Genomic DNA, 27,758 nt, shown 5'->3' with positions numbered 1-27,758 from the left:
AAATCAGCGGATATGCATGACGAACGCACACCGACAGCTCACACAGGGATGGTGGTGGCCAGGCCTGCTGCCCGCACCCCCATCCCGGGCTGGGACACTGCTCGGCATGCACCCATCGTGTGCATTTATGTAAACCTGGGGTGTTTGTGCGTCCTCTATTTTTGGCATTAGCTGCTTTAAGATTGCATTCAGCTGTGCTTTATCTTGATTACTGAGGCTCTGGGGGCACCTCTGCACGCCCCGCTCAGCTCCCTGAATCTGGGCGCTCTTCTTGGCTCTCAGCTGCAGGATCCATCTTCCTTTCGTCTATGTGGGCCCCCAGAGCTCTCTGCCCACCCCCCACATGTCTTCTTCCACAAGCCCAGCTACACTTGCCTCCTGCTGCCCTTGGGGCTCAGAAGCTAGGACTCCCACGATAGTGGCCCCCGCCCTACGTGACCGCCCCGCATGTACCTCTGCTCAGGGGTTCCCCCAGCCCTCCTCGATGTGCCCGCTCAGTTCTCTGGGACGTGGTCGGTTTTGCCCCTTACAGCACCCTGCCCCCCCTGCCCTCTCCCCACCCCACCCCCGCCCCCGCCGCTGGCCCCATTGTGCCCTCACTGTGGGGAAGGTCATGTTGATGATGTTGAAGCGACCCTGGAGCCTGGGGGAGATGGCGGTCCGTCCGCCCCCGGGGGGTCCCATGGCGGCCATCAGGAACATGTCCTGGGGAGCAGAGACAGGGCGGGCTGGGACAGGTGAGAGAGGGACGAGACAGGGCACAGGACTGGAGTGCAGGGAGCAAGGATGGGGAGAGGGCCCCGGACAGAATGAGAAGAACAAATGGGAAATAAAGGTGCAAGAAAGGTAGAACAGGGGGAAGGGATTGGGGCCATTTCCTTGAGAATCAGCAAAGGGACGTGTTTGTTTTCATTTCATCATGATCCATGTACCAAAACCAGAAAATACAGGTCAGTACAAGAACGTTTTCTAGACTCTTCTTTTCCTTCTGCGTGTGTGTGTGCACATGCGTGTGTGTGTATGTGCGTGTGCACACCTGTTCTCTTTCCCAGAAACAGAAGAACGCACTGTTAATCGAGTTTCTGGGGGCTGGATGGACGGGCAACCCCGCAGCGAGGATGGGAGGGCTGCCGTCCATCCATTTGGGAGAAAGAAACCACCAAGACGCTCAGAATCCCGTGGGCGCAGAGCCCACCTGGAGGCAGATGCTGGGGGGACGCAGGGAGGTGGGACGGGAGTCAGGGACCCTGGGCACACGGGCCACTCCGGGAAGCGGCAGGCGTGGCACGTGAGCTGCAGACAGAGCGCAGGGGGGTGCACGGGCTGTGTGGGTGCAGAGGAGGACAGGACGCCGGGGTTCTTTCCCGAGGTCCCCGGGGAGTAGGAGCTGAACCTTCAGGGCAGGGAGCGGCTTCTCGGGAGGCTTACTCGGATGTACTTGATGGTCTGCTTGGTGCGGTCATACCAGAAGCCGTAGTCGATCCAAAGGCGGATCAGCTCCAGCGGGGGCTGGGACCCGAACATGTCCTTCGCGGGCATGTTCAGGTCGTCCATAAAGGTGATCATGCTCTTGCCCCCAAACGGGACGTAAACGCCCTTGGTTCGCTTCTCCACCCGGCTCTCAATGATGCTCTGCACATTGTTGGACGTGGTCTGATGAAGGGACACAGCATGAACGCGGGGCCTCACCGGGAGAGACCCAGGGCCGGAGGGGCAAAGCCCCGGGCCCTGCGGCGCACCTGTGCAGACATGTTGACGATCAGCACCGACCACTGGCTGGAGGGCAGGGATTGCAGGACACTCTGGGCGATGGACGTCTTCCCGGTCCCCACAGGACCCACCAGCAGGACGGGGTTTTGCCTGGCCACCAGGGCACTCACTAGGTAGTTGTAGCGAACGGTGTCGACTGTGGGCACCATGATCTTATAGAAGGGGGAGCTGGGGAGCAAAGGGAGCCTTGGCCAAGAGCCCGGGCTGCTCCTTCTCGACCCAGCTTCCCCCTGCCTCCCTCACACATCCCCCTGAGGCGCCTGGAGATGGGGCGTCCTGCCTCCTCCTTAGGGACCCTGGCCCAGGCCATCCAGATCCCACTCCCTCCATTCCAGAGGCGCTGCCGTCTGCAACCCCCCGCCCCACGGCTCACCTGCCTCTGGCCCTGTCCCAGCAAGTCCCGCCCCAGGCCCTGCTCTCACTTGGGAGGGTAGCGCCAGCTCTTCGGGAGCTTGTCCTCAAATGACGTCCAGTTCCGCATCTTGGGGTCCACGAAGTACTCGTACACCGTGTCCTAAGGAGGGAAGGCGTGTGAGGCTGCCCAAGCCGGCGTCCGCTCCCCACCCCGGGCGCAAGCGCTCACAGGTCCCCGGGGGAAGGATGGCTGAGTTGGTGGGTCCGAGGGTCCCCACCTTATTGGGAAAGGAGCCCTCAATCTCCCGGACATAGCTGTCAATTCTCTTGCGTCCCTCCTCGTCCACAGACGCGCACACGGACCAGATCATGCTGAACACAAAGGTCATCTCCACCATGGAGATGTAGTTTTCACTGTCCGCCGGGTTCACCTGGACGGACGACAGGGGAAGTAGCCTCGTCATAAAGGAGATGGACGGGGCTGGGGAGTGATTCTGGCAGATGGCCACAAAGGCTTGGGGCTCGCCTCCCTCCCTGGCTCCGTTCGGGAAACCGTGTTGTTGTAGGTGACGGTATATCTAAAACAGGGAGTTATATCCGAAACTTCTGCAGCTCGGCCGTTGTCCCGAGTCTCATCTCCGCTACATTATAAAGACACAGCATCGGGGCACCCGGCAAGCTCTGTCGGTGAAGCGTCCGACTTTTTTTTTTTTTTTTAAAGATTTTATTTATTTATTTGACAGAGAGAGATCACAAGTAGACGGAGAGAGAGGCAGGCAGAGAGAGGGAGAGAGAGGGAAGCAGGCTCCCTGCTGAGCAGAGAGCCCGATGCGGGACTCGATCCCAGGACCCTGAGATCATGACCTGAGCTGAAGGCAGCGGCTTAACCCACTGAGCCACCCAGGCGCCCGCGTCCGAGTCTTGATTTCAGCTCAGGTCCTCAGAGTCCTGAGATCGAGCCCCGCGTCAGGCTCTGCGCTCAGCGGGGAGTCTCTCTCTCCCTCTCTCTCCGCACCTGCCTACTTGCACTCCCTCTCAATTAAGTAAATAAGTAAATAAATAAAATCTTAGAAAAGAAGAAGAAGAGGAAGATGCCACAGAAGTGACGCAGCCACACCACATGGACCCTGAGCAAGGGCCAAGGGTGCTCATGGAGACCGGTCCAGGGGCGCTCACGGTGACTTCTCTGTAAGCACAAAAAATCGGAGAAGATCCACATGTCCACCGATAGAGGGACGGAAAAATAATGTCGTGTTCCACAGTTGGATAGTATCCAAGGTTTAAAAAAAAGCAATGAAATTAATCTACACACAGAGACACAGAACTCAAAACCATACCACTGTTTAGTGAGCATATTGTGAATGTGGTACATAACAGGGTACCATTTTTTTGTTAAGGTTTTTATTTACTCATAACAGAGAGAGACACACTGAGAGAGGGGACACCGGCCGGGGGAGTGGGAGAGAGAGAAGCAGGCTTCCCACTGAGCAGGGAGCCCAATGCAGGGCTCGATCCCAGGACCCCAGGATCATGACCTGAGCTGAAGGCAGATGATGATAGACTGAGCCCCCCAGGCACCCCCAGAATATGGGTTTTAAATACATTTTCTATGGCGACGTCTGGGCTCGCAGGCAAATATGTATTTAAAAGGTCTGTGATGGCGGCGCCTGGGGGGATTCAGTTGGCGAAGCGTCTGCCTTTCAGCTCAGGTCATGATCCTGGAGTCCCCATACTTCAGTCCCACTTTGGGCTCCCTGCTCGGCGGGGAGCCTGCTTCTCCCTCTGCCCCTCACCCCACTCTTGTGCACATGCGTGCTCTCTCTCTCTAATAAATAAATAAAAAAAATTTTTAAAGGGGAATTAGATTCAACTATTACTTGTGTAATTAAACATGAAATTAAAAATTAATAATAAGGGGCTCCTGGGTGTCTCAGTGGATTAAGCCGCTGCCTTCGGCTCAGGTCATGATCTCAGGGTCCAGGGATTGAGCCCCGCATCGGGCTGTCTGCTCAGCAGGGAGCCTGCTTCCTCCTCTCTCTCTGCCTGCCTTTCTGCCTGCTTGTAATCTCTCTCTGTCAAATAAATAAATAAAATCTTTAAAAATAATAATAATAAGATTTTATAGTGTACCAAGTTCACGGTAAGCAGCATGTGTATGTATTAAGCAAGCTGCACGCCCAACGTGGGGCCTGAATTCATGACGCAGAGATCAAGAGTCACACGCTCCGCCGACTGATCCAGCCGGGTGCCCCCGGAAACAGCATGTCCAGGCTCTTGCTCTCAACTACCGCCCCCCCCCCAGGGCATGTGGCAGGTGCCTTCAGCGGGGTGTGTGCAGCACACGGGGCTGTCTCGGCGACAGTGGCCCACAGGCAGCTAACTCAGCAGCGCTCGCCCCATCTCTCACCTGCCCCACGAAACAGCCACAGGCCGGGAGCAGGGAGGCTCCGAATTAAGATGCCGAGAACCACAGATAACACGGCACACAGGATGCTGTCCAGTCCAGGATATCGGACTTGGGGTCAGCACAATCCCCCATCACAAGGTGCAGGTGGGAAACAGTGCTGAGACTTGACTCTCTACCATATTCAACGCAGAGGCCTTAGTCTGTCCTTCCAGCTTGCCCCAGATGTGGCACACCTCCCGCCACGCCCGTCCCCTCCAGGCTCTGCCCCCCCCCCGCCCGCCTCCTCAACCCCGTGCACTGAGACTACAGGACTGTCTTCATCCCACGCATCACTTTGCAAGTTCATTTGCAGAGTTTCCATGTGCGTTGGCTCCGTCAGGAGCGACACACGCTGTTAGAGATCGTCATTGTCCTGTAACTGCCTATGAACGGTTCAGTTATCTAGCAATGTCTTCAAAAACACTAGGAACCATTGCGAGGCAGAGGTTTAATCTCAACAGAAAAATATGCAGTTCTGGTCCTCACTCCACAATTCTAAACTGAACAACATTTTTCTTAAGTACCAACCAATCTGCAAATTTCCTTTTTTCTTAATTTTTTTAAAAGATTTTATTTATTTATTTGAGAGTGCATGCCCACAAGCAGAGGGATGGGGGCAGAGGGAGAAGCAGGCCCCCCGCCGAGCAGGGAGCCTGACGACATGGGACTTGATCCCAGGAAACCAGGATTATGACCTGAGCCAAAGGCTCAACCTGAAAATTTCCAAAACCCCGTCATCAGATTAGACGAAGAGCTCTTTCCAGCAGAAATGGTATCCTAAACCCTCCCATGTACCAAAATTTAATAGGTATTTTTCTAAAGGATGGAGAAATGAGGAACCAAATGAACCACCCTCAGGTCCCAAACGATGGTAGGAAATGAGAGTGAGGCTTTGCCGTGTGCCGTAAGCGACCGGGAGTCCTGAGTCTGGCAACCCGCCTCGCGTGGACATGTGCCTGCACGGCTCCGTGGTCCATGAGACCTCCCCTCGGGGTCCCTGCTGCACTCACATCTGGGTTCAAACAGGGTCTTGGACACACGGCTGCGCTCAGGCTGTCCCCGCAAGGCCGCAGCCCGTCCCACCCCCGCGCCCCGCGGCCGGCCTCACCCCGTTCTCTGGCGTGGCCAGGGCAGAGTAGAGCTTGCAGAGGGAGATGATGCCGCTGTACTCCGGGACAGCCACCAGCTCGGCGCAGTAGTCCTTCTTGAAGGCCAGCATCTTGCTAATGAACTTCTCGAACATGCGCTGCAGAGGCTCTATCTCCGCCTGGAGTCCAGACAACGGGCTCTGCCTCTGCGCTCCGCCCGCCCCAGGGCCCCACGGCTGCTCCCCCGTCCCCCCACCCCTTCCCATACCTTCGGCCTCTTCTCCAGCCAGGACTGCACGTAGGGCTTCCAGCCCAGGTCGGTGTAGTCGGTGTAGACCATCCCGCAGCGGGACACGGTGGCGGGAGACGCCACGGCCAAGTTCTCCACTTCGAACAGGAGGGACACCTGGGGAGACACTCGGTGAAGGCTCCATCTTTCCCGTCACCCAGCCTCCGCGGGGAGAAACTCGCAGCCCCCGATGTCCCCCACGTGCCTTTATCCGAGCACTGAGCATGGCACAACACGCCAGGACAGAGGTCTACAAAGGACTTGCTTTTGACAAAGAACTTAGGGCTTATTAGAGGTGAAGCTTCCCCAAAACCCCCTCTGGCTTGCACTGAGTGGATGAGAAAGGATGGGTGTCGCAGCCCATGAATCCTGGCCAGGCAGAGGGGGAAGGCTGACTCCTGAGCACAGGGCTTCCCTTCTGGATGCTCCTCCCCATGCCCACTGTTTACCTGGCCTTCTTCCCTTGGACACAGGTCTCCCTGAATCCAGCGCCCTCCTCCTCACCTCTCCCACTGGAGCTCCTCGTCTGGGGTCCCTGGCCCCCTCCCTGCCCCTCCCCGCAGGGTCGCACCTGCTCAGGCATTGCGATGCGCTCCCCATTGATGAGGGTCAGGACTTTGTTGTCGTCCATGACTGAGTTCATGCTCTCGATCCACAGCGTGTCCACAGGGCCATCGAAAAGGATCCACTTCTCATCCGGCTTCTCGTCTTGGTAGGAGGAGGACGGGCAGGAAGCTAGAACCGTCTCCCCGGACCACCCCTCATCCTCCGCTCCTCAGAGAGGCGAGCACATTCTGGCCCGGCATTTTCCTCCCAAGTGGGGTCTTTCCACCCCCGGACTGCTGGGGTTCCCTCCCCGTGACGCGGGCACCTGCACATGCCGTCCGCATGACGCTGGACAGGATGCCGTCTGTCCACTCGTTTGTGTTGAGGTCATACTCCCCATACAGCTCCCCCAGGGACAACGCCTTCGGGTTCAAGGGGAACTCCTAAAAGGGACACAGAGATCTCAGTTTACACCCAGGTCAGCCCCATTCCCAGATGTCCGGACTTGCTCTCGGTCTCCAGTCTCTCCCCGGTGCCCTGGGCCCGAGCCTTGCCCACCTGCGCCCTGGTCTCTGGCAGGCATGTCCCCGTCCCCAGAACGCACCCTGACCATGTTGAAGTTGGGCTCTCCGGCACGGCACAGTGAGGACAGGGAGGCCTGGAGGATACGCCATGAGGTGGTCTTGCCGCTGCCTGTGCAGCCCACGATCATGGTGGAGTGGCGTGAGTTTTTGGTCTCGTACAGTTGGATGACCTTGGTGAGGGTGAATGGTGTGCTCTGCAGGCCCATGTCGCGGATCTCCTGCTCGATGGTGTCCCGCAGCTGAGAGGGGCAACAGACGGCAGGAGGCCTGTAAGCCCCGCCGCCGTGGCACCCAGGGCCCCCACACTCCGGCCATCGCTCCCTCAAGAGCCCGCTGGTCGCTGCAGAGCTGTGAGGCTGGGCTCTGGGGTCAGCCAGGCAGGGACCCTGAGGCAGGGACTGCTCTGGGCCTCAGTGTCCTCATCTGCTAAGTGGGCGCGATGAGGGTGCTCTCCTCTGCAGACTATCCTGTGATCTCCCTGCTTTCACGCCCCCCCACCACCGGCCCAAGAATTCTCCTTTTCTCTCTAGCAATGTATTTGCAAAGACATATTTTTAGCTAACGTTTTACGGGTTTCAAGGGAGAAGGCTCATTCCGGGTATCTGAACCACCACTCCCCCAGAGAAGAAAATTCCTATAGAATTTTCTAGAATTTCTAGAACTTCCTAGAATCCTCCTGCCCATCCCTTCTATGCCACTGCTCTGACACAGCAGCAGGGGCCGGTGGGTATAAAAAAGGCAGAAAGGGCTCGGAGTGCACCAGAGAGGTAGGGGCCAGCCACGCCGGGGGTGGGGGATGCGGCCAGAGAGTGGAGTGTCTGAATAGGTCTAGGTCATTCCGTAGACAAGGAGGCCCAGAGAGGGCAGCGGACCCACAAACAGCCACAGCCCGTGGACAGCAGGACGAGGCCCGGAAGCCAAGCGCCGGGTCCACAAGTGCACAGGTGAGGTCGGCGGGAGGGGCGAGGGCGAGCACCTTGCCATAGTCAATGGTGGGCAGCTCGACGTTGGGGAACAGGTCTTGCACGATGGCATTGAAGAGCGGTACGTCGACAGAGGTGAGCTTGGCAATGTTCATGTCTCTCATTGAGAGTAGCAAAACCTGGCCAGGAAATGAGGGGGCCTCTGGCCTGAGGAGGGGGCCCTGGGCGCCCTCTTGGCCCCCCTTCCTGTCCAAAGGGTTGAGCGGCAGGGGGCAAGAACAGTGCAGACGGCCGAGCGAGGCGACGCAGGGGACAGGTGATGCAGGGGACAGACTACACAGGGGACAAATGACACAGGGGATGGGCTGCGGGGTGGGGATCCCAGTCTGGGGAGAGGAGCTGGAAAGCGTCGGTGCAGGCGGGTAGGACCAGAGACCCTGGAGGTCGGAGCCCAAGGGCTGTGTCACAATCTACCTCTTCGTCAGACATGTCCGGCTGCACGCGACGCTTCCTGCCCGCGTAGCGCAGGAGGGAGGTGAGGGCACGCAGGCCAAAGTCGTAGTGGTCCTGTCGGGACAGCTGCTGCACGGCCAGTGAGTACAGCGTGTACACCTTCTTGGCCAGAATCTGGGGAAGGAAAACCGAGGAGGAAACTTCGCCCTCACGCGGGGACAGTGACAGAGGCACACAGTGGGGCCCCAGGCCTCCAGCAGGCCAGGCCAGGCTCTGGGGAGAGTCTTAACAGAAGACTTTGGGAATGGTGCTGCCGCAGATTGGGGACCTCCCGGGGGGGGGGGGGCCTCCACACCCTCCTGACCGCAGCCTGCCTCCCTCGGAGGTGCCTCTGTCTGGGGACTCGTCCCGGAAGGGACGTCAGAGCGTTAGCGACATACCTTGCAGTTGCCAAAGCCCTCCCCAAAGAGGATGATCTCGGCGATGAGAGTGGAATCGGGCACCACCATGGCGATGGGCCGGAACATGGATTTCAGGTTGTCCGGCAGCTCTGTGCGGCCGGCATAGCCTGTAGGACAGCGCCGTCCATGTAGAACCCAGACCAGTCCCCGAAGACCCCTGCCCATTTGCAGCCCCGTTTTCCCCAACCCCGGTTCACCCTTTCCTGGTCTCCCCACAGACCCTTCCGCCAGCCGTTCCCGGGGAACGGTAATGACACAGCCCGGACCCTGTGTGCTGGCGAGAGTCCCCGTGCCTGCACACAAGATGGCGGACACACCAGGACCTGGGGCCGGCCCAGCCAGAGAAGACGGCAGAGTACCCCAAAGGACGGGGGGCACGTACAGACACACAGAGGTTACAGCAAGACCTCCTCCCCTTCTCCCAGAAGGCTGGGTGTTTGTCCTTCCCTCTCCAGGCTTTGTCTTTCACCGCCCTCCCCTTGGGCTGAACCCGCTGGCCTGGAAAGGGGAGCGGGCTAATGGCAAGCTGCCCTGGACATGCCTGTCCCCGTACCCGGGTTCATGGTGATGAAGATCCCACAGGACCACACCAGGTTTATTTCAAAGCCCTCGAAGTAGAAGCGGGTGAGGCTGGTGGCCAGGGCGGACAGGATGGACAGGATCTGCTGGGCCACCACGGACAGCACCTCTATGTTGATGCGGTTAAACTCGTCAAAGCAGCCCCAGGCGCCGGTCTGTGGCGGGAGGGGCAGAGTTTTGGGGGGCCAGAGAAGCACTGTCCCCTCCAGCGGGGAGCCCCGAGGGGCCGGGCCGGGTTGGCAGCCCCGCCTGACATGCCCCGGCAGGTGTGGCCGTCTCTAGAGCTCAAGTGCTGTCTGGGCAGCGGGGGGAGGAGGTGCAGGGAACCCCAGGGGCAGTCCTAGCCCAAAGCTTTCCAGCCAACAGAACAACCACAGGGACAACCTCGGGGATGGCTGGAGCCAGCGCGCACTGGGAAGAGACCCTGGGGAGGGAACTGGTGAGCCCGGAGGCCTGTGCCCGGGACGGGTATGTACACGTGCATGACCTCGTTGAGCCCTTACGTCATCTCCTAAGTCTCCAAACAAGCAAAAATGAACTCGAGCGGAGCTCGGGGAGGTACAGGGATTTCCACAGTCGTGAACACTGAGGGCAGGGAGTGCTGTATGCTACACAAAGCTGGGGACCAGACCGGGGTTCAGCTGACCTTCCGGGACCAGGAGGGGGTGGCAGGGCAGGGGGACAGACCTGGGCCAGGCCTGAATACATCCTGCCCATGGACTTGTAGTCTAGGCCCTCGGAGCAGTTGACCACGATGACGTATATGCCGAGGGCCTTGCCCAGGTCCTTGACGGTCTCCGTCTTCCCCGTGCCCGCCGGACCTTTGGGGGAGCCCCCCCGGTGCAGGTGCAGGGCCGTGGTCAGGGTCATGTAACACCTGAGGATTGAGGGCAGGACCCCAGTCGGACTCCTGCGAGCGCCCCCCTCCCCGCCCAGCAGCTACTGCTCCCCAGGCCACCACCCTGTCACCACGTCAGCCACCTGTCGGTCAGCGGGGTGATGACCAGCCGGCCAGAGTTCCCCAAGTACTCATAGCTGTACTGGAACTGTGTGTTGGTCTGGCGGATCAAGCAGTCGTCCAGATCCTGGAGCAACAGGGCAGAGGAAGGGAGAGACGGGCTTGGAGGAGGAGCTTGGGGGCTTGGAGGTTGGGGGGGGACTGGGAGGCTGCAGTTACGAGACCAGGGTTCTGTCCAGGCCGCGAAGGGAAGGGCCTACAGCCCACGCGGAAGGGGGTATCCAGGCCGCACAAATGCCACGGCCTTCCTGGGCCCAATCAGCTGCCCTTGCGGTGAGCTGTCCTGCCTCAGGAGACGGGACGGTGCCGAGAGCAAAACCAGGCCCGGGGACCGGGGCGCCGGGAGGGCGTGGGTGGCAGCGTGGGCCGGGCACCTTGTCCCAGTAAAAGCGCAGCTGGCTGAGCCAGTCGAAGGAGCTGATGTCCATGAGGCCGGCCTTGTACAGCTTCTCCAGCACGTCCCGTGCATGGACTTCTATGGTCACCAGCGCCACGATTTTTAGCCGCATGATTTTGGTCAGGCTCCCCCTGATGGCTTCCGAGTACTTGTTCAGGACCGACACCTGCGGGACAGGGGGCGGCAGGGAAGAGCAGGGCGGGGGCAAGACCAGCACAGCTCAACGGCGCCTCACCCGGCTTCCAGCCCCGGGCCCATCCCAGCGCCCCGGAACTCCAGACCCCCAGCCCTTCCAGGCCCCCCAGATTTGCCTTGCGAGACTTCCACCACAAAACACCATCGGCGTGGCCCTGACCCAGACCCCAGCATGTCCCTCCGAGGCCCCCCAGGCCCGCCGCACACTTGGAGGGCCCCCCACCTGCTTCTTCTTCATGACTTTGAGGATTTTCTTGTCTCCTCGCTCCTTCGCCGTCAGCAGGCACTTGGTGACGTCGGCCGTCCACTGGATCTGACTGGCCGTGATCACCACCTGGGACCCACACAGAGGTTGCATCCTCAGGCCTGGCTCGCAGCCTAGCCCCCAAGGCTCAGCCTCTTCCTGGCCCCAGGTGCCAGTGCCCTCTCAGCGGGCTAGCTCTGCCCTGCAGGTGGGGCTTGGGCCTACGGACAGGAGCAAAGGGTTCAGCCTGCAGGGCAGCAAGGCCTTCGCCCAGAACAGGGGCAAGAGACCTGCGTCTGGCGACACTCGCGATTCTGTCCTAACCTTTGCGGCTCCCTCTCACCCCTTCCATGCTCCCTCGTCTCCACCAACCCCGGCTTACCTGGCCAGCCCACTCCTTCACCCACTTGTCCCTCTTGTTAAGAAACTTCTTGAGGGCCAGGCGACAGTTCCGGAGCAGGTCCCGCAGGGTGACCCTCATGGTCCGCTCCACGTCACCAAGCCAGGACTGGGAGGGGGGAAGGAGGGGACAGGGCCGAACGGCCGGGCCTCAGGGCCAGAGACGAGCGTCCCCGGCAGGCAGGGGCTTCGGGAGTAGGTCTCTGGGTCTTTGGGCCCCGGGGGATGAGCTGGAGCTGGGCGGCAGCTGGCTCAGGTCCCAGAGGAAAGCAGAGGTAAGGGGGCAGACGGTCTGCTTTTCAGCATCAGGGGACAGGGTGGGGGTTCAGCGACGGTAGGAGGGTCCCTTCGTGGAGGTGCTCTCCCCTCACAGAGCCAAGCACACTTTCCGAGGGGAAGGAGAATGAGCTCGGCTCTTAGACCCTCACCACTACTCACCTCCACAGGCCCCTCCAGAAGGACGGGGTGGAGGAAGTCAACGTACTCGCCATCACCCGAGAACATTCCCACGGCTTCCCACTTGCTGCCGGGTCCCCCAACCTGCAAAAACAGGGAGCTAGGAGAGGTCTGGCCTGCCCACCCCTCCAAGCCACTTAGAGGCCCCTGGGCTCTTCAAGGGGAGTCTCTGCTCCTCTCCCCTGACCCCAATATTACCAACTCCGAGCAGTTCTATCAGCTCGGATAATCCAGAAGCATTCATGCCCCTCTCCTGCTGGGAGGCCACGGTCCCCTCCAAGGTCCCCGAATCCCTTGATACTGCCGTCCCCCCCGGCCCTTCATCCCAGCCCAGCCAGCTCGGCTGACCTTCTGCATTCTCAGCAATTTGATGTTGTCGAAGCACTTTTTAAGGTGCGGCTGCACGGCCTCTGGGTTGCGGGACTGGCCCAGAATCTCCAGGAGGTCATCGTTGGACAGGAAATAGAAGCGGGGGAAGACATGGCGCTTGGTCTCCAGGTACATGTCCAGAGACTTCTGAATGTCCTCCAGAACCGTGTTCATTTGTGTCAGCGTGTCCAGGAGGCCTGGGAAAAGGACAGCCAAGGACACTTGAGGACACTTCACCGGAGCGGCTCTGAGCGCGTGACTCCGCCCGCTGTGCCCGCTCGTGGATGTCGGGGTACATCTTGCCCTAACAGTGGCTGGAAGCCGAGAAGTGTCCCCAAATCACTCTACCATGCTTAGCCCGTCTCTTCCTAGTTCATCACAAGGGCTCATCACACATAGGTGCGCGTTTTGTACGACATGTGTTTGCCTAACAAGATTCCACTAATATGACGACGTCTCACCTCCCTCTGGTCCTAGACGGTCCCATTCCTGCAGCTCTGCCAGCCACCCCAAGAGCTTCTGGGAGGGAGAGACGGCTCTGTGCACATGCCCCCACATGTGCAATTCTTAGACTTAAACACAGGTCACGTGCACACACCGGAAGAGGGCTGCGAGCACGGGCGGGAGGTGCCAGTGTCCCCCGAGGTGCAGGGAAGAAAAGCAGTGGACAGAGGGACAGACCATGGCCAGGCAGAGTCTGCTCACCCACGAACCAGTGGGTCCACTACGCTTGCTAAGTGCTCCCCACCTTGTGGGTATGATGCTAGCGCCATCCGCCTCAGAACCGCCCGAGGTACCACGTACAGTGGATTCCCGGTGACAGGTTCCCAATCATCTCAGTGTCCTCCCAACCTTGGCTGTGCTGGTTTAGTCCCCTGTTTCCCCAGCTTCTAGCTTCTGAGGAGAGTCTGGACACCCTGGAATCTGACGCGATCCTCGTGTCCTCAAGGACAGAGTCCACAGGACCTGGGCCTCCGGGTGCTGACCCGGTAGCCATGGGTAAGACGGATTTGGTTTCTGTGTTCCCCAAACAGGTGCGCATTTTGATGGCTTTGCTTAGAATGTGTTCCAAGTGTATATATGTATATGTTTATGTCTAATACATATGCGTATGTATATATGTATAAGTACTTTGGAATCTAGATCAGTTTTCATTTCATATATCCTATTGCTACCTTTCATGAAGTTCACTGTAATATACATCTCATGTCTGCAAAGCTGATTTTGATACTATTTTAACATATTAATGTCTTCCTGGCATATTCTCATTTATAATATTTAATATACTATTGTTGCACTGTGAAAAAAAAAAAATGTGTTCCGAAATGTAATTTTGCCAATGATCTCGAGTGCTTTTTCTAGCAAACGTATGCTGTCCCTCAACTTTGCATACCTTCCGGCAGACGTTTTATCAGTATAATTAAAATGGCTTTTTACCATATATCCCCAAGGTTCTTGGGAAAACGAGGAACCATTAGTTGGCCCAAGGCAAAACAAAAAAGTCGGCTGCACCGCCCCCAGACAGAGCTCTTCTCCTCAGGATCCCCCTCTCGGCGCCCGGCGCCAGACCTCACTTCCCGATTCTTTACCGGAATCCCCCACCGCCAACCAGGCTTTCTCCGTGTACGTCTCCATCCCACCCCCTCACCCCACCCTACTACCCTCTACTCCTCCCGAGTATTTGTGGATTTGTGGGGTTTCATTCACTGAACTGTTCACGCTCAGAAGAGGCGATGGTGATGGTGGGAGGGCCAGGCGCAATGGTCCTTTGATAAAGGAAGCCCATGGCCACGACCTCGCGCGCCCACCGAGCCCCCGTGGGACGAGAGCACACGGAGCCGACAGACCTGGGCGGTGCGTGCTCTGCAGAGCGTTGCTGTCCCTGCTCATCTGGTCCATGATGGACTTCCAGCTGCTGTTGACCTGGTCAAACAGGGCTGACTCATTGGGAAGCTGCTTACGGATGTCCTCTCCGATGAAGATGTTCTGGGGGGCCAAGAAGTGGGGCGAGACACTGTTTCTCACGCACGCCCCACGCTCTGCTCCCCACTGCCAGACCAGGAACTGCAGCCACGTGGAAGAGAAGGGGCATCAGAACCAAAGGGCAAAATGCCCACGTTCCGGAAGGAAAGTTGGGGTCGGGAGGCCAGACCCCTGGGTCTGAGAAGAGAAATGGAAGGAAAACAGGACTTTCAAGGAGGGAAGTGACCGGGACGGGTCATCACTATTACGCTCGAGGCCCAAAGGAAGGAGGACTTGAGAGGTGGGAAAACACGGCTGAGAAGAGGACCGAGATATAGGTCGTGTGCCGAGAAAGGAGCCAGAGTGGGTCCTGACCTCTAGGTACATCCACTGGCGCTGCACTGTCAGCACCATCTCCACAACCTCCAGGATGAGGGAGAGGCAGCGCTCCCAGTGGTCCACTTCCTTCTCAAAGGCCTTGACAAAACGGGACGCCTTCATGGTAGACAAAGCCACCTGGTTATCTTCCAGGGCCTGGAATATCTCCTCTGTGCCTCTGGGGTGGAAAGCATCAAAATTCCAGTCCATCCCGTCTGTCAGACCTCGGGAGGGCCTGCCGCCCCCCGCTCCCCGAAGCCATCTCTACCGGAGTCGGTGATGGCCCTTGTCCTTATAGGGGACAATGTCCAGCTGGATCACATTCCAAGTCTTGGCAATGTTCTGTAATGCCTGTGGAGAGAGACCGGGGGAGAGAACCATCCAGTATTCGGTCCCCCAAAAGGACCAGAACTCGGGAGGGGCCGTGGGATGCTGAAAAGCTGGCCGGAGTGTTGCGGGGGGTGGGGCAGCAGGGGACTCTGACGCACCAACTCTATGGCCAGCTCTTTGGTTGCTGACGCAGAGATCTCCCCGATTTTCTCCACATGCTGGTCCATCCCGAGGTCCACGATCTGCTCCAAGGTGAAGCTCTCAGATTCCTGATCAAATTCCCGTTGGATCTCGTCCCTGACCTGATCCCAGTGCCTGCAGCCAGGGACAAAAGGTCAGACCATGAGGCCAGACACCAGGGTGCACTGGTAAGTGTTGGCGTCGACCCGCAGGCTTCCTCTCCCCAACTGGGACAGAGTGAGTCTGTATGTGTATCAATATTATTCATTAAATAGGCCCTAAGACGCACCCCCCGGGCACTGTGGAGAGTTCAGAGATGGAGGGGCTGATTCTGGAGAGGGGGTTCAGACCGACCGCTGCAGGTCTATGGTGGACAGACTGTGCATGGGGCCAGCGCCGGGGCCGGCAGAGCTCATCCGACTCACACGCCCGTGATCAGTGAGGAGCCCTGGGTTCCCTGTACCCGAGGAACCTGAGCCTTGGGGATCGGATAACTGAAGAGGGCAAAGTGGTCAGGTGACACTTAGCCACGGGACACGTGAGGGCGAACCTGCCGGAAACCCCGTCCGGGACACAACGCGAAAGAAGTGAAATCCCTTCCTTCTGAATGCATGACCATGATACCGTTTAGAGAAGAGCGGATCGCGCCCTCCACGGCCTCAAAGGCCTCCTCTCCCACCACATGGCAGAGTCCACGTGTATCGAGAGAGTAAACTTGCAGAAGAAAATTAGAGTATTAGAGGGAAGTACGGAGAGAATGCTGGTTGAACTCGGGGCGGGGGGTCTTCTTAGGCAAAGCCCAGAAGTGCAGACCAGGAAGGAAGGAGGTGATACTTTTGGCGAAATCAGAATAAAACCTTTTGGGGCGCCCGGGGTGGCTCAGTCAGTTAAATGTCTGACTCTTGGTTTGGGGCTCAGATTGTGATCTCAGGGTCCTGAGATTAAGCCCCGTGTCAGTCTCCGAGCTCAGGGCGGAGTCTACTTGACATTTCCCCCCCTCCCTCGGCCCCCCAAAACATAAAATAAATAAAATCTGTTTTTTTTTAACTATTTTTTTTTTAAGATTTTATTTATTTATTTGACAGACAGAGATCACAAGTAGGCAGAGAAACAGGCAGAGGGAGAGGAGGAAGCAGGCTCCCTGCTGAGCAGAGAACCCGATGCGGGGCTCGATCCCAGGACCCTGAGATCATGACCTGAGCCGAAGGCAGAGGCTTTAACCCACTGAGCCACCCAGGTGCCCCTAAAATCTGTGTTTAAAAAAAGAATAAAACTTTTTGTAGACAGAAGACACTAAGCTGAGCGGTGACAGAGCAGAGAGCGGCTTCCCCGGGACGCGTGTTTGTGGGTGGACACCGGGAGGGGACAGTGCAAGGCCCAGGCGGCCAGGGCCCAGGGGCCGGCCCCGAGGAGTGCGCATCGGCCTCACCTCTGTCTCAGGGCCGGGTTGCGCAGGTCCGAGATGAGCGGCATCGTCCTCTTGAACTGCTCGATTTTGGCGCGCGTGCTCTCAATGATTTCCCAGTTGCGGTCCTGGGCAGACCCGGGAGGCGTCAGCAGCCCCGCCCAGTGTCCCCCCACCGTCCCCTTCCTCCGCGGGCTTGCCTTGCCGCCCCCTGCCAACCCTGCCGGCCCAGCACCTTGTACTCCTTGGCCAGCCTGGTGAGCCGGCGGAACAGCCCGTGCGCCATGGCCTCCATGGCCTCTGTCTGCAGCATCAGGAAGCGGCCGGTCTTCCACTGGCTCCAGTTCTCCTCCCAGTCCCGGGTGATCTCCCACACCTGCTGCAGGGCCTCCAGCTCCTTTGGGGCCAAGAGCGGGAAGAAGTAGTGAGTGAGGGCAACACCCCTCCCCGCCCCCACCCCCGGCCCTGCTCCTCCTGCTCCCTGCCAGGACTCACAGAGGAGGGCTGCCTCCCCGGCTCACGGCTCCTTCTGGCCTCCTTTGCACCCAGAAGGACCACCAGGCCCAGAAAAGGCATTGGGGGGGGGGGACGCCCAGGAGGATGTGGGGGCCACAGGGGAAGGGAGACTGGTGGCCCCACACACACTCATGAGAGAGCTGCCGCCACTCCCCCGCCCATACACTGGGGCTCAAGCGTGTCAGGTGCACACACGGTGCTGGCAGTGAGACTGCTAGAAGGTGGGAACCAGCCCGCCGTGCACATAAAGAAGCACCCCAGCCGGAGCAAGGTTCGAACCACCAACACGCACTAGAGCCTGGGAAACATCGTTCCGAGCCACCAAGCCAGACACTCAAAGTCATCGGTAGGGAGTGCACGGGACAGGTAAATCCACAGACAGAAGATAGACGGGGGCTGAGGGGAGAGGGCGCAGGCTTCCGTCCGGGCTGTGGAAGGCTTCTGGAGCCAGAGGGGTTGACTTTATTGTGAATCATGAATGTACCAGATGCCGCTGGACGGTTTGCTTTAAATCACTTACGTTGTTACCTGGATTTTACCTCCATTTTTTTTTAAAGGTCCTGGCGTTCCCATCTTCCTGGTCTGGCTCTCATTCCCCAGGCCCCTGCCCGCCGCCCCCACCCCTGCCCAGCGTGAGGCCTGGCCCAGCACCCCACCTTCTCCAGGTTCTGCAGGTCCTTGGAGGCCGGCTGCTCGATCTTGAAGATGCCCAGGTTGGAGCGGAGACTGTTTTCCTCTTCCCGCATGGCGTTCAGCGTGGCCCGCATGTGCGCGATCTGTTCCAGGGCTGCCTGGTGCCCCACGCTACTGGTGAAGGGGCCTGCAGGAAGTCCCAGGTGAAGGCCTTCGTCCCCGGGAAGGACCGTCATGGCTCTCCTACCCCTTGGGGGCAGATCTCCCTTTTCCCCTCACCCGGCAGGGTCGGGAAGGGAAACAAGGGAATGCATGACAAGGATGATGGTTTGCTTTAGTGAAAACTCCTACACGTGGCGCGAGATTCTAAATCTAGAATCTAGAAATCTAGAAAATCTAGAAATCTAGAAATTCTAGAAAATCTAGAAAAACTAAAAATGCCCTGAGCTGGGCAGTGCCGCCAGAAGCATTAGGCCTCTGTCCCCATCCTCAAGCAGCATCCTTCCCCGCTCACCCTTGTCCCCGCCTCCCAGGGACCAAGGCTTTGAGACCCTGGGTCAGAGCAGAGGTCCAGCGGGGAGCTTGGGAGCGGCTACCTTTGGATTCAAAGTCTTCCAGGAGGTTATGCGCTTTCTTCTTGAAGTCGTCTGCTGAGTGGATGAGGCCTGTCTTGAATTTCTCCTTGTGTTTCTTCAGCATTTGCTCACTGTCCAACAGGATTTGTTGGAAGACAACCCACTCCCCATTGAGACTGTCCAGCATCTCCAGAACCTGAGGACATCCAGGAGGGCACGGTGACCCACGAGCAGGAGGTCCGGCCCCCGCCATGCTCTTAGGACCTCATTTCTGACCCTATGGACAGCAGTCTTAAGAGCCTACCAGAAACCCAGAACCCGACCCAAACTGTCAGCTGAGTTCTCTGGCTCTCCAAGGCCTTGCGATCTCGTGCCTTTGGCCCAGCTCACTCCCCTGCCATCCCTCAGGGCGGCCCAGGACCTACTACGGCGGGACCAGCCGCTGCAGCCACGGGCCAGACCCTGCGGATGGCCCGCTGAGGGAACTCACGTTTTCCTGAACCGGCACCTCGTACTTCTCCAGAATGGTGAACTGCTCGTGTATGGGGGGGATCTGGGTCTCTAGGTTGGGTAGGTCGTGCTGCAGGGTCTCCATGAGTTGCAAACTGACCCCTAGCTCCTCCAGCGTCTGGGGAGGGCGGCTGATTCTGAGGGCAGGCGGAGAGCAGGCCAGTGGGTGAGCGGGCAGGACCCCGGGCTGCCCTCCTGCCCCCACCCCACCGCCAGGGGAGCCCGTACTTCTCCCCATTCTCCCGCAGGTAGGTGTGGAGCTCCAGGAGGCGCCGGGCCGCCATCTCCTTGAGCAGGGTCGTGAACTTGTTCTGCCACTCGTTGCAGTGCTGCACGAGCGAGAACTTGAGGTGGGAGCAGTCCAGCAGCACGAACTGGATGTTGAGCACCGTCTCCTCTTTCTGCACATTGTTGGCCACCTCCGTGTAGCTGTAAGGGCCCGGGGACCCGCTAGGGCGGCTGTCCCTCGGCAGCCGAGCCCGCTGCCCTGTCGCGAGTTCAAGCTCTGGTGCCCAGCACTCCCAACCCAGGCGGCGGTGCTCCTCCGCTCCGGGGCTGTCCCAGCCCCACAGCCGGGATCCTATCGTTTCCCCAACCCCTGCCCACGAGACAGCAGGCAGACCCCCTGGGCTGGCATTCGAGGCTTTAGGGATGCACAGATCTGAGTACCCCCAGCTCTGTGACCTCAGGTTATCGAAACTGTTCTGGCCCCGAGCTCTCGCCTACAACGTGGCGGTAACAACGGAACCCACATCATAAGGCTGGAGAGAGAGGGACGTGGTCTGTCACCTTCACGCCTTACCGGGCAATGTCGGCATCGAACGAAGAGACAGGGGGGTTGAGGCGCTGGTAGCGGCGAATGAATGAGTCCTTGTTGATCTCCCAGATCTCCCGGTACAGATCCCAGGTCTTGAGGTAGTTCTGCAGCAGGGTCGCATTGTTGGTCATGCCGCTGCTGATCTGGGCCTGGATCTTCCTGATGTCCTCGTCTCGCTCTTCAAGAGCCGGCACGATGCTTGTTACTCACTCTCAGCAAGCTCCAGCCTGGGCCCCGACCCCCAGCTCCCAACCCCTCCTCTCCAACACCACTTCCCCAAAGAAATGCAGCTCAGCCGTCAGCACTGAAAGCAGAGGGGGCGAGGACTGAGATGGGCACCTCCTATCCTACCCCTGCCCCAAACTGTCCTTCCACATCTGCCACCTCAGTCCCTAACACCTTGAGCGTGAGTCACCTGCCATCCACTCTCCCCGCCACGCTTACTCCCTTCCCCTATCTGGCCCCCACCTGGCCTTCCCAGCATCATGGAGACGACCGGCCCCCATGTCTGGAGACAGCCCTGGCCTCTCCTCCTGGTGCTGCCCATCCTGAAGTCTCTGATGGCCCTGGAACCCAGTGCACTCCCCACCGCACACTCACCCACGATGACGTGGATGGGGTCACGATGAAACTTGCGCCTGATGAGAATCTCGGGGAGGTGGCGGAAGACAGAGATGGTGGAGAAGAGGTGGTGGCCAATGTCGTTGACCACGCCTGCCAGAGTCTGGAGAGTGGGTGAGAACTCCACCTGGGGGCGGGGGGACACAGCGGAGAGGGCCTCAGCATGGCCATGGAGGAGACTGGCCCCGGGACTGAGAGGACTGGACCCCTAAGGGAGCCCCGGAGCCTGTAGGATGAAGTCAAGGCTAATGACCAAGTTTAAGGACGGAGGGAAACGGAAAGGAGAGCGGGACAGTTTGGGAACATCAGGAGTTAAGGTCCCTACCTGCGCCACACCTCCCTGTGCGTCGTTCTGCAAAGTGACCAGGACTCGGAAGAGGGGGTTGGGTGTGGTCTTCCCGTCCCCGTTGATGGCCTTGGACAGCTCCAGCAGCGACCACTTCACATTGAGACGCAGAGCGTCCTCCAGCATGCGGTCCAGCCGGACCGTGTACAGCATCCACTGCTGCTGGATCTGGGGGTGCGGGCGGAAGGGGGGCCTCAGGAGAGACAGCACTGGTGGGGGGGCTGGGGGGGGGGGAGGAAGCTGGTGAAAGAGAGTGATGGGACGCAGAGCCCCGAAGGAAGGTTTGAGGGACTAAAGGTCGGGTGAGCCCAAGATGACAGCAGGATGTCTGAGAAGCGCCCCCCAGAGGATGGAGGGGAAGAACCAAGAGAAAGTTCTGACGGCCACGGGCGGGGTTGGGGGGCCTCGCAAATCCACAGAGCGGGGCCCCAGGAGCCGCACCTCCGGGCTGTCGTTCTTGAAGACCTCGTAGGAGTTGGTCATGATGGCCACCACGTCCTGGTGCAGGCGCTGTAGCTTCTGCAGCACAGCCGCGCGGTGCTCCCGCTGGTCCTCCTCAAACTCCAGGTCCCGGTACACCCGTTTGCCACTGATGCGCACCAGCAGCGTCTCGGAGATCTCCTGCGCTCGCCAGCCGATGGTCAGAGTGGAGGCCTTGAACTCGTTCACGATGGCCTGCACCTGGAGGCGGCCCGCACGCCCGGGAGGGGCTTCAGCTTGGGAAGACACCCTCTGGGCTCCCTGCTCACTTCCCGCCTGTGCTCCAGCCAGAGCTGCTGACGTCAACGATAACACACGCGGACACGCTTCGTGTCCTTCCCAAACTCCCTGGTCTCCGTACGGACCGTCCATGCACCGGCCCTCAGGTCAGCCGAGTCGAGTGCCTAGGACGCACCTTGCTGGCATGTATGCGGCACTCCGTGATGAAGAAGGCACTGGCCCCCTTCAAGGCCCAGTGCAGCTTCTTGAGTCCAGGATGGATCTTCTTATCCAGGAATCGGATGCGCTCTTTGAAGAGGGCCTGCTCGTCGAGGGACAGCATGGCGATGATCCTGTGTAGGACAGGGGAAAGGCAGCAGCTGGGACAAGCTCTGCAGGCCGCCCCCCATGCCAGGAAACTCGGTGGGGCCATCTGGAGCTTTCTGAAGAAGGTTTCGCTTCTGCCTGTGGCAGAAACGCTCTGCACTTTGTGCTGGTCACACACCAACCACGTGTGGCTGTGCCGCACCAGAAACGTGGCCTGTGCCCATGAGTGACTCAGCTGTAAGATTTCACATAATTCCAAGTAAGTAATTTAAAAAGACATAGACACATGCAACTGGGGGCCGCCGTATCGGATGGTGTCGTTCTAGACGCCCAGACGAGACCGCGAGCTCCACCAGTGGACTTCACCTGGGCTGAGACCGGCACCCAACCCGGAGCAGAGCCTCGGTGCAGAGATAATAACCAAGGGCTCCAGGCAGGGGGCCCTGGTTCAGGACTGCTGATGCTTTCCGCAATCCTAATGCCCCCTCTCACTGTGTGTTCCTAGAGAAGTGACCCGGCCCACAGTCTGCGTGGCTCCAGTGCCTTGTGGGCTGGAGGGGACCTGGCAGTGGTGTTTTGGCTCTCTACCCTGAAGCTAAAAGACAGAAGTGCAAGGGACAGGAAAAACCACAGGGCTGTGCGAGAGAGGAGGAGAAAGCATTTTTTGAGACGGTCAGACATAAAGGAGAGATCCTGCAGGAGACAGGCGACATCATGGGACAGATAAGACACCGAGGAACCCGGAAGGCGCGCAGAAGGCCACGCAGAGGGCCATGGCCTCACCGGTTGTAGTCTCGGGCCACGAGCAGCAGGTTCTCCCGGAGAACGCGCAGGTCCTCGGCGCGCTCCGCCACATTCATCACGTAGTGGGGCGTCTCAAAGAGCAGCCGCTCCCAGTAGTCGATCTCCACGAAGAGAATCAGCAGGGACCTCGGGGGAAAGAGCGAGGCCACTCATGGGACTGCTGGAGGGCCTGGCCGCGGCCCCAGGCACAGACACAGATGAGAAATGAAGCAGAACGTCCCGGTAAAGAAGGTTGCCAAACCGCCACAACAGCGGGGAGTGGGGTGCTGTGTGTTTAGGGCATGAGCCCTCGGAGGCCGACAGGGAGTGGAGGGGCCCAGGGGCAAGGAGCAGAGCGGACATCCTCAGCTGGGGACAGAGACCGCTGAGAGGCCACTCCATCCGCGCCGTGGGGCTCTCTGAGGCCCAGGCTGGCAGCTCCGAGTGTCTCAGGAGGGAAGGTTGTGGAAACAGCACCCCACCTGTGCCTACCCCCACTCTGCACACTTAAGCAAGTGCCCTTGTCACCCCAGCAGAAGATGGAAGGCTTCTTGTCCGGAGAAACGTACAGAGACAGACCGACGGAGGGTCTTGGACTGGGGACACCAGGCCCAGCTGAAGGAGGGGGTGTACTAAGAGAAAGGGACATTTAGGGTCACGCGCACACTGAATGTTAAGACACCCCCAGGCTTCTTTTCCCAGCTACTGACCGGGCTTGGGCAGCTGGACCAACACCCTCCAGAACGAGGCCCGGAGGACTGTTTTCCGTGGCCTCTGGCCAGCCTGAGGGGTGAGCCTCAAGGACAGTCACCGCAGGGGTCCCCTGGAAGCAGCCCCCAGCTGACGAGCCCCACGACCTGCTCAGCAGAGTTTTGGGTCCACTTTCCATCTCCCTGCCCTTGAAGATGGACGACCAAGGATCACAAAACATCGGTCTCTGTCCTTCCGAGCACAGAAGGCAGGAGCCAAAACAACCAAAGAGAAGAAAAGCAAATGCAAGGAGAGACGAGGGGACGGGCCATGCAGAAAGGAGGCAGAAAGGAGGCCGTCTGCACCGAGTAAGACCAGGCAAAAAAGGAGCATCGTGACCCAAAACTCAGAAAAGCTCTTGGAAGTTAGAGGAGAGACATTAACGAACAAACAAGCCCGTTAACAATGAAATCGACCGAAATCTCTCAGAAGGCAGAGAAAAAGACGCAGAGATGGAAGGCAGAGGAATTTGCATGGAAAAAAAAAAAAAAAAAACAGAAAACTCCCCAGTAGTAATCTTTATATTTATCACATGTTGGAAGGATCGTACGCAGGGTGGCATGGGTTGAGTATTAAAACGGATCTCAGCTGTTTCTTGTTCCTCTCTTAGAGGGAGTACCGGAGGAATCGGACGCCCCTTAGACCCCCCTGCTCCTGAACCCTGCCATCTGTCACTTCTGCGGCCCTCCCACCACTCCTCACCGGCTCCTTGGCGTAAGCCACTTGGCAGAACCCCAACCTGGCTCAGTCTGCTGCCACACACCCGCCCTGTGTGCCCACGCAGGGGACCCAGCAGGGCGGAGCCACATCGATGAGCACCCCGAGGGCTCTCCAGGCTGCCCTCCGTCCTGTTCTCCTGGCCACCGCCAGCAGCGCCTCCCCACTCTCTCAGACCCGTCTCTCCTCGTCTCTGCGAAAAGCCCACCTCCTACACCCCAGGGAGACTCCACGTACTTCTTACTGTCAAACCCAGAAGGCTGGGGACTTGAGTCCCACCCAAAGCTTCTGCCATTTAGGACAGAAGAGGCCCTCCCTCGACCCAAGGCCAAGGCCTTCTCCAGGGCTCTGTGCCTTGACAGCGGAAGACGGCAGCCCCTCCAGCTGTTCTCAGCCTGCAGCTCCTCCCATTAACAGTCAAGGAAGGCCAAGGTTCTACCATCTTGAAAAAAACAAACCAAACCCAACCCCCCAGGACTCCGTGACCCCTGGGCCCTGTGCCCCGCACTCCCATCGACCACATACCTTCCATGCAGAGCTGTCATCGCAAACTCCTCTGTGCCCTGAGAGCTGCCCCCTTCACCTCCACAACTGCCCTCGTCAAGTCTCCCCAGGACACCTTGTCCCCAAGCCCTACAGGCCTCCTCATGCCTGACCTTCCATCCTCTCACCCTGGAAAGCTCCCTGCCCTGCCTGCCCGGGACACGCTCCATAGTTCCCCTCTTCTCTGCCTTGCATTGTGAGGCTTGTGTGTTTCTGAACCTAGTGTCCCACTACCACCTCCTTGGACTTTTAGAGGCAAAGCCAAGTTTGGAAACTCCGCTTTCTTCAAGGAACCTGTGACCCTAGCGCAATGCGAAATGGCAACTGGATATTGGCCTAAAGTTGATCGAGAATGCGCGGCTCTTTCCACCTGTCCCAAAGAGCGAAGGCACCGGGGAATTGCCACCATGTGTGGGAGCGTGCCCACTGTGGCGTCTGATCTCTCAAGCAAGGCCAGAACGCAGAACTAGTTTCCAATATAAAAACATTCTTAGGGAGGAAAAGAGATCCATGACCATTAAAACCATAAAAATAAAATACCCAAATTAACCAATTAACAAGTGATGTTTATGTATAACATTTGCATGCAAATTTATAGATGTGTTTATATATATATAAATATATATATATATAATGACATCTCTTGCTCATTGGTCAATGTATATGGAAAAATGACTTATAGACATTTTATACGGATTTAAATACATTGAAAGAAAAAGTGTTATTTTTGGGTAGAAAGACTCAAACCTTAAAGATGTTCATTCTTCTTCAGTTAACCTATAAATTTAACCCAATCCTTATTCCCATAAAAATAGGAACAGAACTATTTTGGGCACTAAACAGATTGATTCCAAAGTTCTTATGGGAAATAAATATTAAAAATATCCTCCCAAACCTCGGCAAAGGGAGAGGAATGAGGTCAATAATTGAAGCAGTTTGGTTCCTTCACATGAACAGACAGACATACCAGCACAAAAAAGCGAATCCCAAAATAGACACAACTCTCCGTGGGAATTTGTTATGTTATATAAATGAGATCGGGTCAGCGGGCTAGCCATCTGGGATTAAAACACACAACCCAGCCGCATGTGCAGCTCTCTCCCTACATCAAACTAAGTTTCAAATAGATCAGACATCTATACGTAACGAATAAAATCATGAAATGCCAGAAGAAAATATAGAATATTTTCAATATTTTTTAAAAGGCTTAATTAAAAAAATCAGATGATTTGTAAAATCGGTGTGTTTTTTTATTGTTCTTTTTCTTTTGTCTTTTTTTCTTCTTTTCTTTTATTTTTTTTAAAGGAAAGTGTACTTTTTTATCACAGCCCAAAGCCCCCACAATCTGGAGGTGTTCTCACGAAAGTCCGTGTTCTGAATATTACTGAAATGCTACTTGGAAGCACAATGAGAAGAAAATTCCAGAACATTCTGTGTCTGATCTACAGGCAACGGCTGAAATAACAGAAGAAGAAATGATCTCACATTTGAGGTGTTGCAAAGGGTCATAACTTCACCTTCCCTGGACAGGAAAATCCCAGTGAGGGAGATTATTTTCAAGTGAACAGGCCTCTCTCACACGTGAGCGAACAGTGCATTACCAGACGTGGAAGGATACCCTCCAAAGAGAGAGAAAGGCCAAAGCCAGGGAAAATTACTTTCACCCTAGGATTCCAAATCCAGTCAAATGTCCAACAAGGGGAGGGCAGAAGACAACAATGGCCAATCACATGAGAACTCAAAAGATTTCCCTGCCACGCACCATTTCTGGGAAAGCTACTGAGAAATACACTCCACCAAAATGAGGGCCTAACCCAAGAAAGAAGAAGACAAAGGAAGCTCCAGGTGCAGGGGAAAGTTCCAGGCTGACTCCTTCATAGCAGGCCTTGAAACCAAGCAGCCCTACTGACTCAGGAGGAAAGGGAGTTCGAGCAGGGGATAGCTCTAAGAAAAACAGGACGCCAGTCAGAGAGTGAGGACAAACGTGATGGGTCTGGGAGAATTAACGTCAGCAAACTGTGCTAGCAAAAATAACAAGGAGATTATCGGTCCTGAAAACAGCAAACATCAGACAAGCCAAGGAAAAAAGCATCACCAGGAAATCCCTCCGTCCAGCTGCAAACGAGACTAACAAGGTCACGTTAAGCTAAGCACTAGATATGGACTTAACCCCAAACCTGGTGTGAGAGCTATACCTGCCGGAGAGTAGGGTCTGAGCATTTCTTCAGACTAGAGGCCCCAAACCAGTCTCCCTGATCAGCACCAGGGCCAGCCCACGTGGGCAAGTGTGCTCCCCAGCACCCCACTCAAATGTCTCTTCATTTGGTCATTTTGGACAGATCTGCAAAGTAACTGAAGGCCTGTCATCAGATTTTAACGTGTTGGCCAACAAGATGGACTTGGATGACACCGTCTTGATGTTGAGCTGAACTCAAACATCCTGTGAGGAACTCTTTCCACAGGGTTGTGGCTCTGATGGGGCCAGAAGTGTGTCAATTAATGTCCTGAATGCACATTTTATTTTACTGACAGATGAAAACTCTTTTTTTAAAGACTTATTTATTTGAGAGAGGGAGGGAGCAAGCGAGCACGGGCACAGGCAGAAGCAGAGGGAGAGCAGTGGATTCTGGAATCCGACTCGGGACTTGATCTTGCGTCCCTGAGATCATGACCCGAGCTGAAGTCAAGAGCCGGGCGCACGAGCCACCCAGGCGCCCCAACAAATAAAGTTTCCTTTAAAAAAAACCAAATCAGGGGCGCCTGGGTGGCTCAGTGGGTTAAGCCGCTGCCTTCGACTCAGGTCATGATCCCAGTGTCCTGGGATCGAGCCCCGCATCGGGCTCTCTGCTCAGCAGGGAGCCTGCTTCCTCCTCTCTCTCTGCCTGCCTCTCTGCCTGCTTGTCATCTCTCTCTGTCAAATAAATAAATAAATAATCTTTAAAAAAAGAAAACAAATCAGCCTGGGAAATTATTTTGTAAGGTGTTTCCTCATTGATCCTCAGAGCCGTGGTTGGGCCACAGAGGCAGGAAAGGGAAACCCATGGAGTTTAGGAGGACAGTCTGGAGTGAACTGACCCCACAGAGAAAGCCCCTAT

At 57.4% G+C, this 27,758-nt stretch overlaps 1 protein-coding gene across 13 annotated transcripts in view; it reads right to left on the bottom strand.

The window, feature by feature from the left end:
• Positions 1–27,758, bottom strand: part of DNAH2 (dynein axonemal heavy chain 2) — an 80,396-nt gene that overhangs the window by 27,448 nt on the left and 25,190 nt on the right. For all 13 annotated transcript variants that reach the window (XR_004280823.1, XM_032322515.1, XM_032322507.1 and 10 more), the window contains 37 exons: positions 22,654–22,800; positions 21,740–21,896; positions 21,286–21,525; positions 20,824–21,012; positions 20,478–20,625; positions 19,863–20,055; positions 19,289–19,489; positions 19,041–19,197; positions 18,572–18,746; positions 17,999–18,162; positions 17,062–17,223; positions 16,851–16,954; positions 15,400–15,556; positions 15,180–15,262; positions 14,909–15,089; positions 14,419–14,557; positions 12,551–12,768; positions 12,185–12,286; positions 11,730–11,855; positions 11,327–11,437; positions 10,886–11,074; positions 10,475–10,578; positions 10,181–10,370; positions 9,468–9,648; positions 8,894–9,021; positions 8,475–8,627; positions 8,054–8,179; positions 7,098–7,316; positions 6,819–6,936; positions 6,519–6,655; positions 5,927–6,064; positions 5,679–5,837; positions 2,403–2,555; positions 2,193–2,284; positions 1,740–1,938; positions 1,429–1,653; positions 601–705 (listed from right to left, as the gene is read on the bottom strand). Coding sequence is in view for 12 of the 13 variants with exons in the window: in XM_032322515.1 (XP_032178406.1) it covers positions 601–705; positions 1,429–1,653; positions 1,740–1,938; positions 2,193–2,284; positions 2,403–2,555; positions 5,679–5,837; positions 5,927–6,064; positions 6,519–6,655; positions 6,819–6,936; positions 7,098–7,316; positions 8,054–8,179; positions 8,475–8,627; positions 8,894–9,021; positions 9,468–9,648; positions 10,181–10,370; positions 10,475–10,578; positions 10,886–11,074; positions 11,327–11,437; positions 11,730–11,855; positions 12,185–12,286; positions 12,551–12,768; positions 14,419–14,557; positions 14,909–15,089; positions 15,180–15,262; positions 15,400–15,556; positions 16,851–16,954; positions 17,062–17,223; positions 17,999–18,162; positions 18,572–18,746; positions 19,041–19,197; positions 19,289–19,489; positions 19,863–20,055; positions 20,478–20,625; positions 20,824–21,012; positions 21,286–21,525; positions 21,740–21,896; positions 22,654–22,800 (5,770 nt within the window). In the remaining variant the exon portion in view is untranslated. The remainder of the gene's footprint in view (positions 1–600; positions 706–1,428; positions 1,654–1,739; positions 1,939–2,192; positions 2,285–2,402; positions 2,556–5,678; positions 5,838–5,926; positions 6,065–6,518; positions 6,656–6,818; positions 6,937–7,097; positions 7,317–8,053; positions 8,180–8,474; positions 8,628–8,893; positions 9,022–9,467; positions 9,649–10,180; positions 10,371–10,474; positions 10,579–10,885; positions 11,075–11,326; positions 11,438–11,729; positions 11,856–12,184; positions 12,287–12,550; positions 12,769–14,418; positions 14,558–14,908; positions 15,090–15,179; positions 15,263–15,399; positions 15,557–16,850; positions 16,955–17,061; positions 17,224–17,998; positions 18,163–18,571; positions 18,747–19,040; positions 19,198–19,288; positions 19,490–19,862; positions 20,056–20,477; positions 20,626–20,823; positions 21,013–21,285; positions 21,526–21,739; positions 21,897–22,653; positions 22,801–27,758) is intronic.

Source organism: Mustela erminea, chromosome 18 (assembly GCF_009829155.1).
Source record: "Mustela erminea isolate mMusErm1 chromosome 18, mMusErm1.Pri, whole genome shotgun sequence".
Taxonomy (NCBI): Eukaryota; Metazoa; Chordata; class Mammalia; order Carnivora; family Mustelidae; genus Mustela; species Mustela erminea.
The sequence above is the reverse complement of the archived record's forward strand: the minus strand, read 5'-3'. Positions and strand labels throughout refer to the sequence as shown.